Genomic DNA, 17,825 nt, shown 5'->3' with positions numbered 1-17,825 from the left:
TATACTTCTTTGTTCTGAGGATACACTAACATTATATTTTGCATCTAAAAATGGAGGAACACATAAACACAAACCTTTACTAGTGTTTGTTTCTATTTTTTAATTTGAAACTCTATAAAAATGCTGAGAATTCAGTGTATTGCAGGGAATATCACACTAAAGATATCATTCAGTTATAAATTTCAACTCAGAAACAAGTGTATTGCTTCAATTTATCTGACACATTTATGAAGAGCTGTAAATTATCAGTATGTTCATTAATAGTTAAGATTTAGGATGGGTTTCTGCTTGTACAGTACTAATCTTAACCAATCCCCTCACTGTTTTTTCAGATAAATCCCTAAATTAGTGTTATGATTCTCTTTGTGTACCACTTGCATGAAAAAGCCTTCCTTTTAGCTTTAACCTCGCATAGCTAAATAAATCTCATGGCCCCTCTTCCAAATGAATAAATAGACACTGAAACTGAACATTTTTAAAAAAGCAATTGTGGAAATACAAAGTACAGTTTGCAGTATATGTTATTAAGAAAACAGCATTCCAAATAATGAAGACATTTAATGTATTGGCTTACAGACCTGCTGCAGTTGAAGCAATACACTTCATTTGTAGATGAATCTGTGATTTCTACTTTTTCCAGAAACCAGCCACTTGCTATAGAAGGAAAAAAGCAAGCAGACATTTAATATAACTCAAATGCAAACAAAGTATAGAAAAAAAGTTTCATTTTCCAGTCCTTCTGTGATTCAGCACTATCACATGTATCCAATATAAATAACAAAACTGAAACACAGATAACCCAAGTTATTAATAACTCTTCTTCATTTTTAAAGAACATTCCTCTGACGTTTTTTGATGGAAAATAAAAAGGTAAGCTTTGATTACATCTCAAATCATTTTTTTCATCATTGAAGGAGCAGTTAGTAAGTTAGATAAAGCAGAGTGCACAGTCATATGGCACAAATTCTTGAAATTAGATTTTTTTCTTTTTTTTTCCAGTGTGAAATGTTATCTAAGAACATACTACATGGCTAATGTGTTTTGATCTACACTAGCTACCAAAGTAATAAAAAAAACAGAGAATTTGTAAGTAGAAACAATCCTTAAGAATCAGAGGGGTAGCCGTGTTAGTCTGGATCTGTAGAAGCAGCAAAGAGTCCTGTGGCACCTTATAGACTAACAGGCATTTTGGAGCATGAGCTTTCGTGGGTGAATACCCACTTCATCAGATGCATGTAGTGGAAATTTCCAGGGGCAGGTATAAATATGCAGGCAAGCTAGAGATAATGAGGTAGTTCAATCAGGGAGGATGAGGCCCTGTTCTAGCAGTTGAGGTGTGAAAACCAAGGGAGGAGAAACTGGTTCTGTAATTGGCAAGCGATTCTGTGAATGGCAGAACCAGTTTCTCCTCCCTTGGTTTTCACACCTCAACTGCTAGAACAGGGCCTCATCCTCCCTGATTGAACTACCTCATTATCTCTAGCTTGCCTGTATATTTATACCTGCCCCTGGAAATATCCACTACATGCATCCTTAAGAAAATACAATGCTCTAAATAAAGCAATGGGAAAACAAGACTTTTTGGCTGATATTTTTTATTTTTAATGAATGTATTTAGATTTGTGCAAACTAACTGGCGAGTATGAATGTTTCTTATATCAATATGTTTTTAAAACCAATTCAGAAAATCACCCTGTTCAGGAGAACACTCAAAGATGTGGTTAACTTTAAGCATGTGTATAAATTCCACTGAAGTCAATGGAACTTCAATGGAGGCCTATGATCAACAGAAGGAGATTAGGGCGTTCATGATCTTCAGAGTTGAAGAACTCTACACATTAGACATAAGAACAGTCATACTGGATCAGACCAAAGGTCCATCCAGCCCAGTATCCTGTCTACTGACAGTGGCCAATGCCAAGTTCCTCAGAGGGAGTGAACCTAACAGGTTCTTTCAAGTTTTCATTATGGAAGTTTTCATCTTTAAACAAACTGGTGCCTTTTGAGAATGTTTTGCCAAATGGAGAAATATCTGTGGTTCTGCTCCACAATTGATTTATGCCACAGCACTCCCTGTTTCATTTAATATTACAGTGTAAACGCTGCTTTTACTGTAGTGAATATACCACTACTGTCTTGGTGTTTGTTCTTTAGAAGTTGGGTTTGACTGTAGAAGTATTTCATGTATACACTTGGAAGCCAAATAGAAAAAATACTATCATTTGCTGAAATTGTATATGGGTGCTTCTGTGCATAATTTGTGTTTTGGAAATAAGATACAATATTTTAATCCTTTAATCTGATTTGCAGAACCCATGGACAAAGTATAAAATAGGACAAAAAATCCTTTACAAAATATTTTGCACAATCTCATCTATTTGTATAAAAAGATCAAAGCTTGCCAAAGTTTCCTATTGCTCACGAATGGTTATTAACTGATAACTATGTAAAACCTAGGATATAAGGATGCCCACATTCTCAGTCTCCAGTTCCCAAGAGTCACTTATAGAGATAGTGAAGTACTTTTGGTACTCTTCTAATTAAATATTCTGAATTGTTTCATATATCACAGACACTACTCATAAGATATGACATTTTATGGAAATCTCTGACTCGTGCACATTATTAGTGATTATTAAAAATCTCTCTCTCTCTCTCTCACACACACACACACACACACACACACACACACACACACACACACACACACACACACACCCCTTAACAAACACAAAGGAAGGCATTGCCGCTGTCCTGAAAAGTTTACAGTCTAGGGTTTTACTGTTATCCAGGGAACTCCAACTGACTTCAAAGACAGTTCCATGCTTGGGGAACTTGTTGAGTCAGGGCCTATATTAGACAACATCAACAAATGTAAGACAGGACACTGTGTGGCATTTATGTTAAAGGAGGGCATGAGGGTTACAGAAAATGCGTGGCAGAAAGCAAGTGTTCTCTTTGGAGTGGGAACAGTCTTTTTGTTCTGTGTTTGTACAGCACCTAGCCGGGGCGGCTCCAGGCCCCAGCATGCCAAGTGCGTGCTTGGGGTGGCAAGCCACGGGGGGCGCTCTGCTGGTGCCGTGAGGGCGGTAGGCAGACTTCCCTCGGCGGCATGCCTGCGGAGGGTCCGCTGGTCCCGCGGCTTTGGTGGATCTCCCACAGGCATGCCTGCGGAGGGTCCTCTGGTCTCGTGGCTTTGGGAGGTCCGCTGAAGCCGCGGGACCAGCAGACCCTCTGCAGGCAAACCGTCGAAGGCAGTCTTCTTGGGGCAGCAAAAACCCTAGAGCCGCCCCTGGCACCTAGCACAATGGGGTCCTGGGCAAGGTCTAGGGCTCCTAGACACTATGGTAATATATGTAATAACAATAATCATAAGTGTTGCTTGAAGAGCGTTTTAGGGAGAGATTTGAAAGACAAAGTGAGGTAGTTAGATGGGATGACAACACAGCGACTGTTCAGTGCATGGGGTCAGCACTGTCGAATGTGGCGTAAAGAGCAAGGAGACAGAGAGGAAAGATAGTCTTGTGAAGGTACTGGACTGGGATTCAGAAGACCTGGATTCAATTCCTGGCTCTGCCATGGACTTCTGTGTGAATTTCCCAGGGCCTTAGTTCCCCATCTGTAAAATGAGGATAATAATCCTTCTTTTCCTTTGCCAGACTTGTCTATTTAGACTAAATTATTTAGGAAAGGAATAATTTCTTACCATGTGTGTGTGTTCAGCACCTAGCACAATAGCAGCCCAAGTTCTGCTGGAGTCTTTAAGCTCCACTGTAACACTATTATTAATAATAATAAATGAAAAGGAGCATTAAGATGAAAGGTTGAGGGAGAGAACAAACAGCAGGAGGGGGAGTAATGGCATTTTATTTATTATTGATATTTTAATAAATATGTTTTTAAAACTTCAAATTAGCCATCAGTCCACTCTGATGAACAATCACTGCAAAGTTTCCAGGTCATACAGCTTCCAAAAGATAATGATGCAGTGTTGTGTGGGTTATAACTGAGAGTTAGCAAAAAATTGTCCAACCTTGGAGTCAGCAGGACCTGCCATCATCACAGATTTGTCCACTGCTTCCTGGTTATGATAAACTTGTGACCTCTTCTAATGGCCCATGTGATCAAAAAATCTGAATTTTATTTGGCTTTTTAATTAAAGCATTGGGATAAATATCAATTGATTTTTGTAACATCAGATAGGGGAGTTTTAGCTGAGCGATCTGACCAGAATATCTCAGCACAGATTTCTTAGATTCAAGCTATAGGTTGTTCTCTGATTCCAATTTTATATTTCTAGTGTACTTTTTTTTTAACTAGGACTATTAACTAAAGCAATATAAATTCAAGACATTATAACCTGAGAGTATTACTTCTTTTGCTTTGTTAACTTTTGGTCTTATGGAATACTAACGTTGCATTGTTAAGTATGTCTCCCTCTGGTGCGACACATTGTCTTCAGTTCAAACTTCTAAACAAACCAATTCTTACATTTTGTTATCTGATGTTTTAGATAATGCACCAAAATATAAAAATGTTTTAATCTAGTCTTCACTTTTGGGACTCAATCCTGCAGTATTTAGTAAGAGGTTTGGGTGAATAATGACTGCAGGATCCGACCTTGAGAGATGCAGAAGTATGCCAATGTGATAGGTTTCTTTTATAAACCATGGGCTAGATCCTCAGCTGGTGTAAATCAGTGTAACTCTTTGTCTTGAATGGAGTCACTGTTGTTTTATGGATTTACACCAGCTAAAGGCAAAGCTCTATGTCAGTTGTAATGAGTTTACAGGCATTTTCAAATGTCAAGCAGATCCTTAAAAATCTGTATTCCGCTTACAAACATATTTAAAACATATAGAGAGTACTTACCAAATCCTTTCCCATCATGGCCAATTTCAATTGAACGCAGTCTTCCTAAACTCTTTGTCTTAATCCTGAATACGTCAGACTTCAAAATTGAAAAAGAGGCAGCTATTAAAATGTAATAAGTCAAACTCTAGAAAGTAGCATGCTTGCCCAGCTCAGTTTTGAGACCGTTCAAATGTAACCAAATGGAAGAAAACTAGATGGCTGACAATATAGATGCATTACTACTACTAATGTAGGTCTTTTGATTTAGGCTTTGTGTTGCTAGTTTTCCTTCAGTTTAACATGAAAGATGTACTACTTAAGTTATATTTGAATGATTCTTGTCCTTTTATTGGTTTTCACACACAAGAGAGATGTTTCTGCTTGGTACATGATGAATTGTCAACCAGATAAAGTAAAAATAACTTTTATTATTTTTGGTTTATGATACACAAACATGCCTCTGAGAATATAAAGATAAGTGATTTTTATTCTGTTTACTGTTAGACCTCTCAAATGCTCCACATTTTGGTTCAAAATACGGGTTTGTTTCATATATCATAGGAAGGAGGAACAGTAACTTTTTTCATTAAGGCATTTCTCCGAGAAATCAAAAGGCAACCATGGCACGCATCTTCAGGGAATGCGGTTGGATTGCTCCAAGGTTTTCCATCGATCTGATCCCAAGTCCCAGTGGACCATGACAGTTGGTGAATGTTACTAAATCTGCAGGTGCAACCAGATTATCTCTCTCTTTGCTCCTTCTGCCTGTAGCAACAACTTTTCCCACCTCCACTAACCCTCTGCCCATGGAGGATGCTATATGGGTGAAGATCCACCAGAAGACATTGGCAGGCAGAATGACCAGAGCTACTCAGGACAACTTAAGTGAAGAAGGTTTGGGATGGCTGGGAGTTCAGCTACAGAGTATAAGATAATGATTTAGGACTGGAGAGTAAAAAACACCCAGACTAGACTCAGTCTTCACCTGCCAAGAGTCATTAAGGAGAAAATCTGAGGAAGATCTTTTATTTCCTGTTTCATCAGAAGCGCCAAGGCCAGGTATGATCAGCATGACACCACCAAACAGTTCAAGGTAGCCTGTCTGGTGCACAACTGGCTCTATGCTTACGCAGTATTTGCCAATGTAATGTGATAAAAAAAGGTGGTGGGGGGAGAGAGGGAATAATATTTTATTCATGTACTTGGTCATGATTCAGATACTTTGTGGCTATGACATGATATAGATTCTCAGCCTACTGTAGCCAAGCATCTGACAATGGCCTGGAGTAGGAGGACATCAGACTCTGACCAGAATGCATGCTGTCCTTTTATCTGGTTATGTGGCTGCACAATATTTGTGGCTGACAGGACTCTTTACAGTACCAGGTTCCATGACAAATTTGAATGCTGGAATTTAGTAGGGTAGTATACTTCCACCCAGCACGCAAATGCAAGTATGAGTGTTCCAGGTTTGCATAGCAGCAACACACACACACAAACACTTTGTATTTTATTTACGTGATGCCTGTAGAAAAGTGGGTTCATTCAGATGCCACAGCAATGGGCCTAAGAAACAGAAAGGCCCCAGAGGCACTTAGGACTTGTCAACACTACCGCAAGGGGTTGATCTAAGATACCATGTTTTCACTGCAGTAAGTCAACAGCTGATGCTCTCCCGTTGACTCCACTTGCGCTTCTCGTCCTGGTGGAGTACCGGAGTCGATGGGAGAGCGCTCGGTGGTCGATTTATTGTGTCTATAGTAGATGTGATAATCAACCCCCTGCTGGATCGATCGCTGCCTGCTGATCTGGTGGGTAGTGTAGATATGCCCTTAGAGTCACTAGAAGTAAGAGATTCTCCACTTCTATTAGAACGGAAGTCCTGGAATAGCTACTGTATCACATGATCATTCTGGTGAGAAGGTTAAAATGTAGGATTTTGTTTGTTTTGGTGGTTTGATGAGTTTTTTTGGAGACTTTATCAAGGGTTTAAGATACAATTTCTAGCCAAACACTTAAAAATGGCTGGGGTCATGTCTCATGTAGTGACTTGAAAAACAACAAGAGGCTGCAGTTCCTTAAAAGTCCTGACCATGAATGACCTGTCCAATCTGGAGACAAACACATCACATAACAAACTCGGCAGTACTTACCTTTCCTCTTTCAAAAGGATCTTGATGTTCCAGTGGTTTAGTGAGCTGAACTAATTCAGATGAGTCCTCATCCCCAAATAAAATTACATGCACGCTGGCATCAGTTCCTGCTCCCTTCTTGTCACCAGTATACACTTTAATTATGTATTCTACCAGACTTTCCAGGGGGCTTTTTTCCTTGTTTAAAGTGTGATCTATTTCATTTTTGAGTTTAACGCCTTCCCTGATAACAAAAGATACTGGGATTTCTCTCCTTATTTCAGGTTCATGAGCATCCAGAGAGAACACTCTGCAAGGCAAAACCATATACAATAATGTGAAACTGTAGTATATTTTAAGTTAGGAAAACATGAATTTCCATCTGAGTGCTAACGAGAGAATCTAGCATGGATATTTTTGCTAAATACCCAGAAATTAACATACTATGTAACAAAAGTCGCTTTTGATCAATTGCCTGATTGATGTTTTTAAGATTAGCTTAAAAAGACCAAGCTTACTCATTCACTTCAAATATGTAGACAGGTTCTTGTTTTAGTGCTTCCTTCAAATGTAAAGTTTTAACATCCAGTTTGCAGTCTACAAACAGAAACAAAATAAAATTAAGATACTCAATTGTACAGCCAGAATTTATGTGGAATCTGGCAATGATATAGTTATAGCATTCTTATTATACTAAAAATATAGCTTATTAGTCAATCAAAATACAACTAAACTGCCTGCTTCACAAGTTTTGCACTATTATAGCTTCCCCTATTGAAATGGTCTAATTGCAGGATTTCCATTCTGAACGTCAACTTTCAAGTTTAGGGCATGATTGTTCTCTGATCCTAGGCAGATTTGCAAAGGCATCAGGCCCTCCCCGTCCCCTGGATGGGCTATGCAGGTCTGACTCTGAGCATGACCGGGTAGTGGTGTGGGGGAGCAGAAGCTGTGTATCTGATACTCTCCCTGCAGGTAGCGGTTGAGGAGAGCTCCCTGTACAACAGCTAGAGGTATTGGCCAGACAGGAGGAGTGAAATGAGCTGCATCCCCAGAAAGGATGTTACAACTTACTTCCCACTCAGCACAAAAGGGGAGAAGAGGAAGGATTGAGTCACAATTCCTTCCCAGGGCTCCTGCTGTGACACTGCAGCTACATAATTCCCATTATTCAGGCTGAGTTTATTGGCTCTAATTTACTTTTAATGATTAAAATACATTTTCCTCCCTTTGCTCTAGTTTGGTAAACTAGGAATCCCAACAGCTTTAATGATCTTAATAAGGCCACTAAGCACTTAGTCCAAGGATGATTTTATAAACGTAGTCCAAGGAAGATGATAAACTTGAAGGACCAATTTGACCACCCTTACTCATGGCAGTTATTACTTTACTACATGAGTAGTCCCTCTGAAATCAGTGATAATACTATAAATCAGTAACGGTGGCAGAATCTGGTCATACTTAAGCTTGACACTGCCTCTCTGAAGTGTGTATTACAACACACAATTAACTGAGAGATTTCAAGCCTTTTGTGCAAGATCACAGTGAGTCAATGGCTGTTAGGAACAAAACCCAAGAGTTCCCACAATCAGTTTACTGCTTAACTTCTAGACAGTCTGACTCCTTCACAATGAAAAATAAATTATACAGACAATTATGAAAAATAAAGTCTCCTGCTTTACCCCAGAATCTTGCATTGCCAGACAGTATTTTCAGACATGCTTGGAAAAATTTTATTTCTCTCGTTTTGTCTGCTATCCTTTGGCACAGTTTTAGTGGGCACATTCAGTGATTTAGAAGTCAGTCAGTAATATGGATGCAACAACTATATTATTGAGATGGAATGCAAAACCAAAAAGTAGTTCGCTGCATTAGTAATCATGAATAATACCTTGCTCTCACATTGCATCTTTTCTTTTCTTGGGGAAGGAAATAGTTTACTTCCTTGATGCTATCAACTATGCGGTCTTTAGTTCCTTGGATTTTAGCTAGTCAAGACCTAGATCTTTGCCATGTCAGATTAGAACCTAACAACGGCCAGAAGAAATCACTATGGATCTGACCTCACAGTGTGCGCACAGTAACGCATTAACTTCAATAGGAGTTTTTCCTGTGCAAGGTCTGCAGGACCAGGCTCATTGGATATCAGATGTATCTAGCAAAAAGTAACTTACTTGTTTTGCTGCTGATGGACAGGACAACTTTATGCAGTTCTCCCAGGTCAACAGCATCCATTTGAGCTGTAAATGACTGCAAAAACACATTATCCAATGATACAATTGTAAGATATATTCAATTCGCTATATTATATAGAAAAAAAAGAAACAAAGATTACAAATAGAATATACATGAATGAACTTACGGGAAATTTTCAATAACTTTGAAATGAAAATACCTCATTCTCCTCTTCTTGCTGGGGATTCTGCAATGGCCAGCCAAGGATTCTGTCTCCTGTGTCACCATTGATTCCACACACACACAGAGTCACAAGTACTACATTCCTCTTGTTCAAAACATTGCTGGAAAACACTGTTACATGATATGTAATCACTGCAAGATCAAAAGGAGAGACATTATGTCACTACCACAAAACAACTTTCCATAGGTATTTAACATTGCAGCAACATACAGTCTGCTGACATAAGACAATTCAAAAATTGACAGAGATAACAAAAAAGTGAAGCAATCAAACTGTTTCCAACTTTTTTCTTGATGTTATTCTGCAACTCCCTTTGGCAAACATTAGCAATTGTCATAAACCCACCAATGAATGGTCTGCAACTTTTGGTTAAAACAATAGACATGTGAGTTTAATTTGCATTTTAACGTGATTAAGGACAGCACCCACATTCTGGAATGAATAAATAGATCCTTTTTACCTGGGAAATACATAATGGGTCAAAAAAAGTCAATGACATTCAGGCTCCTAAGTCACTTAGGTGCTTTTGAAATTTTTACTGAATGTGTTCTGGGACTTAGATATAGTCAGTATGGACAGTACCTGAGTACATTTTAAACTGTTTGAAGTTTATAGACCAGATTCTTGACTAGTGTAAATTAACAAAGACACATTGACATCAAAGTGGCTATGTCAAGTTACACCAGCTGAGGATCTGGCCCTATCCATTTACATTTTCTTAACAGAACTAAATTATATTAAAATACAGGATAGTCAACTCTCTTCAACTTTCAGTCACACTGTTTGCTGCCGCTCCTGCACTACTGGAGAAGCAGATGCATCTTGTTCTTCCAAAAGGCTTTTGTAGGTGGGGGATAATAGCTCAGATTCATCAACCCCCTTCAGCCTGCTAGCACAGAGTGGCCACCTACATCCTTTGAAAGGCGGATAAGACAAGAGGCTATCCAGGTTCAGGTTGACCAGCAAGCACGCGACTTCCTCTGACAGCCTCTATGTCTAGTGAACTGTGTGACAGACCCAGACCAGTGGGGTACAGGAGTCTGGTAGAGGGCAAATATACTGGTCACTGGATGAGAAGTTTTCTGTTCCCTGAGTGACCAGAGCAGGGGCTGCACTAGAGTAATCAGGAACCTGCTAGAACCAATTAAGACAGACAGGCTGATTAGATCACCTGCAGCCAATCAAAGCAGATTAATCAGGGCACCTGGCTTTAAAAAGGAGCTCACTCCAGTCAAGTGAGGAGGAGCCAGAGGAGAGGAAGTGTGTGTGAGGAGCTGGGAGCAAGAGGCACAAGGAGCTGAGAGTGAGAGGGTGTGCTGCTGGAGAAATAAGGAGTACAAGTGTTATCAGACACCAGGAGGAAGGTCCTGTGGTGAGGATAAAGAAGGTGTTTGGAGGAGGCAATGGGGAAGTAGCCCAGGGAGTTGTAACTGTCATGCAGCTGTTACAAGAAGCACTATAGACAGCTGCAATCCACAGGGCCCTGGGCTGGAACCCGGAGTAGAGCGCGGGCCCGGGTTCCCCCCAAACCTCCCAACTCCTGATCAAACACAGGAGGAGTTGATCCAGACTGTGGGGAAGATCACTGAGGTGAGCAAATCTGCCAATAAGCGCAGGACCCACCAAGGTAGAGGAGGAACTTTGTCACAACTGTAAAACATGCAGGGTTCACTGTATGAACCAAACTTTGCACAGGTCACATTGATCTAGCCTCACACCTGGTATACAGGGGTCATCTTTAGTGGTGAGGAAGTAGCTCTTGTTCCATGCCTAATGGATAGCAGCATCGCCTCAGAAGAATATATCAGTGGTGTAGGATTTCATAATCCCATTTTATAACATGTATCCCTTTTAACAATAAAACATATAATTTAAACAATTTGAAATAACTGTAATATCTTCAAAGTGCAATTTAGCTGATGCTATACTTATGGTTTCAGAACGGCCATTTATCCTCATTAATTATTATTCAAAACAGTATTAATGTGATTAATTAATTAATTAGCAATGTGACAATTAGCCACTTTTGGGATTGGTCACCTTGGGTGCAGAAATACCCTGTATACTTTCCCATCTCACTCACAGATCAAAGTGGTGGGAGGAGCACAGTTGGGTCTAAAATGGAAATCAAGAGTTGATGTTAACTATGGAGCTGTCCAACCATAAAATCTGTTATACTGGCAGGAAGGAAGAGAGAGCAAGAGACACAAAGAACATATGCAATAGAGAGGGGAGGAGCATGAGCAGAAGACAGCCTTCCAAGGGGAGCAGTGTGAGCAAAAAACCTAACTGGCTTCAAGACTGAGCTTGATACATTTATGGAGGGGATGGTATGATGAGACTGCCTACAATGGCATATAGCCTATCTGTGACTGCTAGTAGCAAATATCCCCAATGGTTGGTGATGGGACACTAGATGGGGAGGGCTCTGAGTCACTATAGAGAATTCTTGCCTGGTGTCTGGCTGCTGGGTCTTGCCCACGTGCTCAGGGTCCAACTGGCTGCCACATTTGGGGTTGGGACGGAATTTTCCCTTGGATCAGATTGTCAGAGACCCTGCCGTTATTTTTGCCTTTCTATGGAGCATGGGTCACTTGCAGTTTTAAACTAGTGTAAGTGGTGGATTCTCTGTAACTTGAAGTCTTTAAATCATGATTTGAAGATACCAGTACCTCAGCCAGAGGTCAGACTAGATGATCATGATGGTCCCTTCTGGCCTTAAAGTTTATGAGTCTATGATTTAAAAATATGACAGAGATGCAGGGTTGTTTTGCACAATGAATTCTGTATAACTTTGTGCATCAAGGATCACTTTGAACTCCACATGTGCTACCTGCTGTGGTGCTGTTTAAAGCACTCTTGGACATAAAAAGGGAAAGACTTGAGGAGAAATGTGCTTCATGCTATACTAGCTCTCTGCTTCATTGTGATTACAAAATATATTTACAAATCCCTCCTTGCAGATTTCTGAGGCATATGCAGAAACAGATAAATACAAATGAGATGCAGTTCTTACCTGGAGAGTTATCAAATAATATGTTCTCAAAAGCAGGGCCGGATTTAGGCCCATTTAGCCGATTCCCAGGAATCGGGCCCCGCGCCGAGAGCCGGAGCCCCAGCCGGAGCGCAGCAAGCCGCCCTGCAGCCCTGCTCTCCCAGTTGGAGCCCTGGCCGGAGCGCAGCAAGCCGCCCTGCAGCCCCGCTCTCCCGGCTGGAGCCCCAGCAGGAGCGCGCCAAGCAGCCCCGCTCTCCCGGCTGGAGCTGTAGCCGGAGCGCGGCAAGCCACCCAGCAGTCCCGCTCTCCCGGCTGGAGCCTCAGCCAGAGCGCAGCAAACCGCCCCGCAGCCCTGCTCTCCCGGCTGGAGCCGCGGCCGGAGCGCGGCAAGCCGCCCTGCAGCCCCGCTATCCCTGCTGGAGCTCCGGGCCCTTTAAATAGCCCCCATAGCCCTGGGATAGTGGGGGGCTCTGGGGGCTATTTAAAGGGTAAGGGCTCCAGCTGCCTCCGCCACCCCGTCCTTTAAATAGCTGCCGGAGCCCCGCCGCCCCCATGTATTCTCCAGGGCTCTCGCCGCTATTTAAAAGGTCCGGGCGGGGTAGAAGCAGGGGAGCCCAGGGCTCTTTAAATAACCCCCAGAGCCCTGGGATAGCGGGAGGCTTGGGGGCTATTTAAAGGGCCGGGGCTCCAGCTGCTTCTGCTGCACTCCCTGCCCTGCCCCCAGCCAGCTCTGCCCCCAGCCAGCTCTGCACTCCTTGCCCACAGCCAGCCCCTGCCAAACCCCCTGTCCTGTCTCCAGCCACTCCCTTCCACACACCCCTGTGGCCCTGCCCAAAGCCAGCCAACCCCCCTACACCCCTGCCCGCACCAGCCCTGCACACACTGCCCACACCCAGCCCCAACCCCCCTGCCCTGTCTCCAGCCAACCCCGCTGCACTCCCCTGTCTGAAGCCAGCCAGTTCTGCACTCCTCTGTCTCCAGCCCTCCCAACCCCTGCTGCATCCCCCTGCAGCCCTGCCTGAAGCCAGCCCACCCCACACCCCCGTCTCCAGCCAGCCCTGCACCCCTTTCCCTGCCTGCAGCTAGACCCTACCTCCAGTCAGCCCCTGCCCTGCATCCAACCAGCCCCATGTCCACTGCTGCCCTGCAGTTCCCAGGGCAGTAACCCTGCACACCTGCTTCAATGAGGGGGGCAGGGAGCAGCTGGGACCCACACATGTGCACACCCACAGGGAGTGGCAGGGACCCACACATGTGAAATGGCGGTCATTAATAAGCAATCAACAGCATATATGATGCAATGTACATAATATATAATTGTATTATTTATATAGTTATGGAAAGTAAATAATACATGGAAGAAATGAAAGGCTTTTTTTTACATGTTTGGTTTTTTTTAGTCATCCCTGCCAGGGTCCCGCCAAAAATGTTCGAATTGGGCCCCGCACTTCCTAAAGCCGGCCCGGCTCAAAAGAGAGTAGTAAATATTATACACACACACAGAACATACACTATTTTATATAATAGTAATAATACTACCCTTTATGGCACATCAGAAGAGCTCAAAGTGCTTTACAAAGAAGGTTAGTATCTTTGTTTCAGATGGGGAAACCGAGGCACTGAGCAGTGACATGAGTTCCCAAGGGTCACCCAGCACACCAGAGGCAGAGCTGGGAACAGAACAAAAGTCTCCAAAGTTCCACTCCAGTGCTCTCTACTCATAATTCCACACTGACTGTGTGTGTGTATATATATATATATACACACACTTGTGTGTTTTAGTGATCAATCTCCTCCATGAAGCACACCTGAGTGCCTAGATATTTTTAATAACCATTTGGATTCTGTGTATAAAAGGTGAAAACAATTGACTTTATTCTGCATTCCTGCTGAGAGCTCTGAGAAGTACGAAGTTTGATTCCAAATTATGACATTTAAGCGTTTAGTGCTAGCCAAAGCATTCAAGAAAAAGAACAGATGATCATACTGAGATTACTCACTTAAAGTTAGGCATGTCTCTGAGCACTTTGCTGAATCATGGGCATAAGGGCGAATAAGGTCAATGGAATAGTATTGAGTTTAATAGGGCTTTGGATCAGGTCCTTAGTGAGCAGACTTGGGGTCTACACTTAAATGAATGGATGGTCTTTTGAGTAGGAACTAAATACAAACTGATTAATATTAAATAAAAAATTATTTGGCCTGTTTGTTTTGCCAAGGGAATATTCTGATAAATACTAAATCTGAGGAAGAGCTCTGTGTAGCTCAAAAGGTTGTATCTTCTACCAATAGAAGTGAGTTCAATAAAAGATACTACATCACCTATCTGTGTCTCTGGGACCAACATGGCTACAACAACATGGCTATCCTGGGACCAACATGGCTACTACAACACTGCAAACATTAGATTTCGTGTCATTTGGGACTGTACAGGTACTTACTATCTCACTTGTAAAAATATGAAAGGGTGAAAAGACTGTTTCAGATTAAAAGATCCCTTCTGCTTTGCTAAAACAAAGATGGTGTTCATAAGACAAATTTTGAGCTAATTTTTAACAAGCATAATTATTTGGACTGTACAAACATAAGAAAAATAAAATCACTTGTTAGAAGGTGAGCTATAATACATAGTGTTGTTAGCACCAGCAGCAGCAGAACAAACAGAGCAGAAACAAAGAAACATTTCCTAATGCTGTTCTATATGACTCATAATGTTCATAGGCAATACATAAAAATATATTTCCACTGCACACTTTATGGTACAGATAGGGTGACCAGATGTCCTGATAAAATCAGGACTGTCCTGATTTTGAGGCGTTTGTCCCGCATCCCGACCACAGTACGGTCAGGACGCCATTTGTCCCGATATTTTGTTTCCTGGTCTTCAGTGGCAATTCAGCGGAGAGTCCTTCAGTCGTGGATGGTCTTCGGCGGTGTTTCGGTGGCGGGTGCTTCTGTCTTTGGCAGCAAGGTTTATTACCCGCTGCCGAAATACCGCCAAAGACCGTCTGCGACTGACGGACTCTCCAATGAATTGCCACCGAACTCCTGGATGAGTGAGTGTAAAAAAAAAAAAAAAGCTCCCCCCTGCAGCAGTCTCAATATTTTCCCCTTAACATCTGGTCACCCTAGCTACAGAAATTAAGAGACATTAATAATGTTTTCCCTAATAGATATATTTTGAATTCTGATCTAGATTTTATTAAATGTTAAATGAAGACAATAAAATATTCTACTTTGACAAAGATTTCAGTTGTATTATTAGAACTTGTTAACCTTCTGGACCATTCTATCTCTTTAATATAGATTTATACCTACCAGAAAGTGCTGCTTTTAATGGCCACTCTACAGGGACCTCAATCCATCTGTCTCCATTAAGAGAAGAAGAAAGTGTTTTATTTATAGAGAGACTAAAGGTATCCAGGGTTGCTGTGTTCTGCATTTTAAAGTGATGAAGAGACAACTGGGATGTGTTATTTCCCAAACTCTGAAGCCCAAATCTCACTTTATAAAGCATCCCTAAGTCAGATGGGAAATGTACCTAGAGAGTAACAAAAAAAAAATTAACATCCAGAATGATTTAAAAAAAAATAAAAAGAGTGGGATTTTCCAAAGTGCTCAGCATTGGCTTAATTCTGCTCCCACTGAAGTCAATGGCAACACCCACGTTAAGTTCAAAGGCAGCAGAGATCTCATATTTACCCTTTAGTGGTAAGGTAACCATACATCCTGTTTTGGCCAGGACAGTCCCCTTTTTAAGCCCTGTCCTGACTTTTTTGGCAAAGCGGACAAATGCCCACTTTTGTCAGAAAAATGGGGTGCATGTGGTGGGGAGAGGGGGTGAGTGGAGATGCCAGCCCCATGCAGGGGTGAGGTTGGGCTAGAGGTGGAGGGAGGAAGGATTCCAGTCCACCAGCAGGGTTAGAGTGACCAGTGCCAGCCTCAAGCAAGGGGCCAGCGGGGTTAGAGTTACCAGTGGCAGCTGGGGGGCGCCTTTGGCGAGCAGCTGGGGCCAGCCACATGGGTGGGGGGCTTGGGGCCGGCCCTGCACAGTGTCCCGTTTTCCCTTTGGGAAATATGGTCACCCTATTTAGTGGTGTTCCTTATATGCTAATAAGAAATCAGTGAAGACTCAAATTTAAATTACATACTGTACTGTCTATTAAATGTAAATGTTTAATGTTCACACAAATTGCTTGGATATGCATAATTAATTTTGAGTAATTGTTGACAAAGAATATGCTTTATAACCATGAGTTCTGAGAGTATAAAAGAAACGCAAAATAATTATAGTATTCAAGTTAAAGGTCCAATTCTGCTCTTCTTGAATATCCAAAGGGATGCCAAATTGTTATGAAGGTGGGATATTACAGTCCCTATTTGCTGATCTCTATATAAAAGCAAATTCAGAAGAGATGCTAAAAAGGTAGGAAAATGTATATATATTTTTACATCAGATGTTACTTGATCCTCAGCTTGATGGGGCACTTTGTTTGCCATGGAAATTGGGTTTGACTTGCCATTGCTTCCATAAAACACCATGACCAAGTTAGAAATATTCTTCACTGACTTTTCAAATTCTTCTGTTGTTTCTTCACAGAGTTTTGTGAAATAAATTCTCCATGTGCCTTCTGAACAAATGAAATAAGGAATGTGATGAAGGAAAGACAGATTATAAATACATTTTTTCTTTTAAATGTTCACTAAGATAGCCAAAATAAAATTTATAACAGGTTCATTTATTTTCATTTTAATTGGGTATCAAAATTATTTAACTGTACTTTGACCCTAATATGCAGGTATATTTTTATTTCTTAATATTACATAGAGGATAAAACTGCCAGTACTGGTAAACATAATTATAAGTTTGTGATGAAAAAGCTCCCATATAATCATTTTTTAAACTAGTGAATACAATATTAGGTCTAGGGCATCAGATCTACCTGATTTCATTTGCTGTTTTTTTAACGGCAAGACAGCTGTGCTCCTCCTCTCCTGAATTTCTATTTGAAAGAAGATTGAAAACCAAATTAATGCTTTTGTAAAACAGTGTCTAAATTATAATGAATGTCTGTATTCATCTATGGTGAAGCAGTTGACTGAGCACTGTATCGTGAGATTAAAGATTTGGCTAGGAAGAGTACAATGAGATTTTCTACTCCAGCATCTTTTATACACTGTTTTGTATAATGAACTGGGCCCAAAACAAACACAATATTATAAATGGTTGTGATCCAGATAAAATTTTTTTTTCATTTTACAATCATTTATACTTTGTTTATACAAATTCTGCTACCAGGGATTTGGGTGTGTCTGCACAGATCAGATATTTTTAAGTTGATCTAACAGACTAATTCTGCTCCCACTGATATCAACTCTCATTAAGATCCATGGAAATGGATTGGACCAGAAGTCATAATTAGAG

The 17,825-nt window shown here is 41.3% G+C and overlaps 1 protein-coding gene across 7 annotated transcripts in view; it reads right to left on the bottom strand.

The window, feature by feature from the left end:
• The window catches only part of LOC115646790 (lipoxygenase homology domain-containing protein 1), a 313,208-nt gene that overhangs the window by 4,593 nt on the left and 290,790 nt on the right, over positions 1-17,825 (bottom strand). For all 7 annotated transcript variants that reach the window (XM_030553098.1, XM_030553099.1, XM_030553095.1 and 4 more), the window contains 9 exons: positions 17,344-17,403; positions 16,853-17,031; positions 15,719-15,941; positions 9,382-9,536; positions 9,161-9,236; positions 7,505-7,583; positions 7,008-7,296; positions 4,873-4,951; positions 579-654 (listed from right to left, as the gene is read on the bottom strand). In XM_030553098.1, the coding sequence (XP_030408958.1) occupies positions 579-654; positions 4,873-4,951; positions 7,008-7,296; positions 7,505-7,583; positions 9,161-9,236; positions 9,382-9,536; positions 15,719-15,941; positions 16,853-17,031; positions 17,344-17,403 (1,216 nt within the window). The remainder of the gene's footprint in view (positions 1-578; positions 655-4,872; positions 4,952-7,007; positions 7,297-7,504; positions 7,584-9,160; positions 9,237-9,381; positions 9,537-15,718; positions 15,942-16,852; positions 17,032-17,343; positions 17,404-17,825) is intronic.

The sequence above is a fragment of the Gopherus evgoodei genome, chromosome 2 (genome assembly GCF_007399415.2).
Source record: "Gopherus evgoodei ecotype Sinaloan lineage chromosome 2, rGopEvg1_v1.p, whole genome shotgun sequence".
NCBI lineage: Eukaryota > Metazoa > Chordata > Testudines > Testudinidae > Gopherus > Gopherus evgoodei.
The sequence above is the reverse complement of the archived record's forward strand: the minus strand, read 5'-3'. Positions and strand labels throughout refer to the sequence as shown.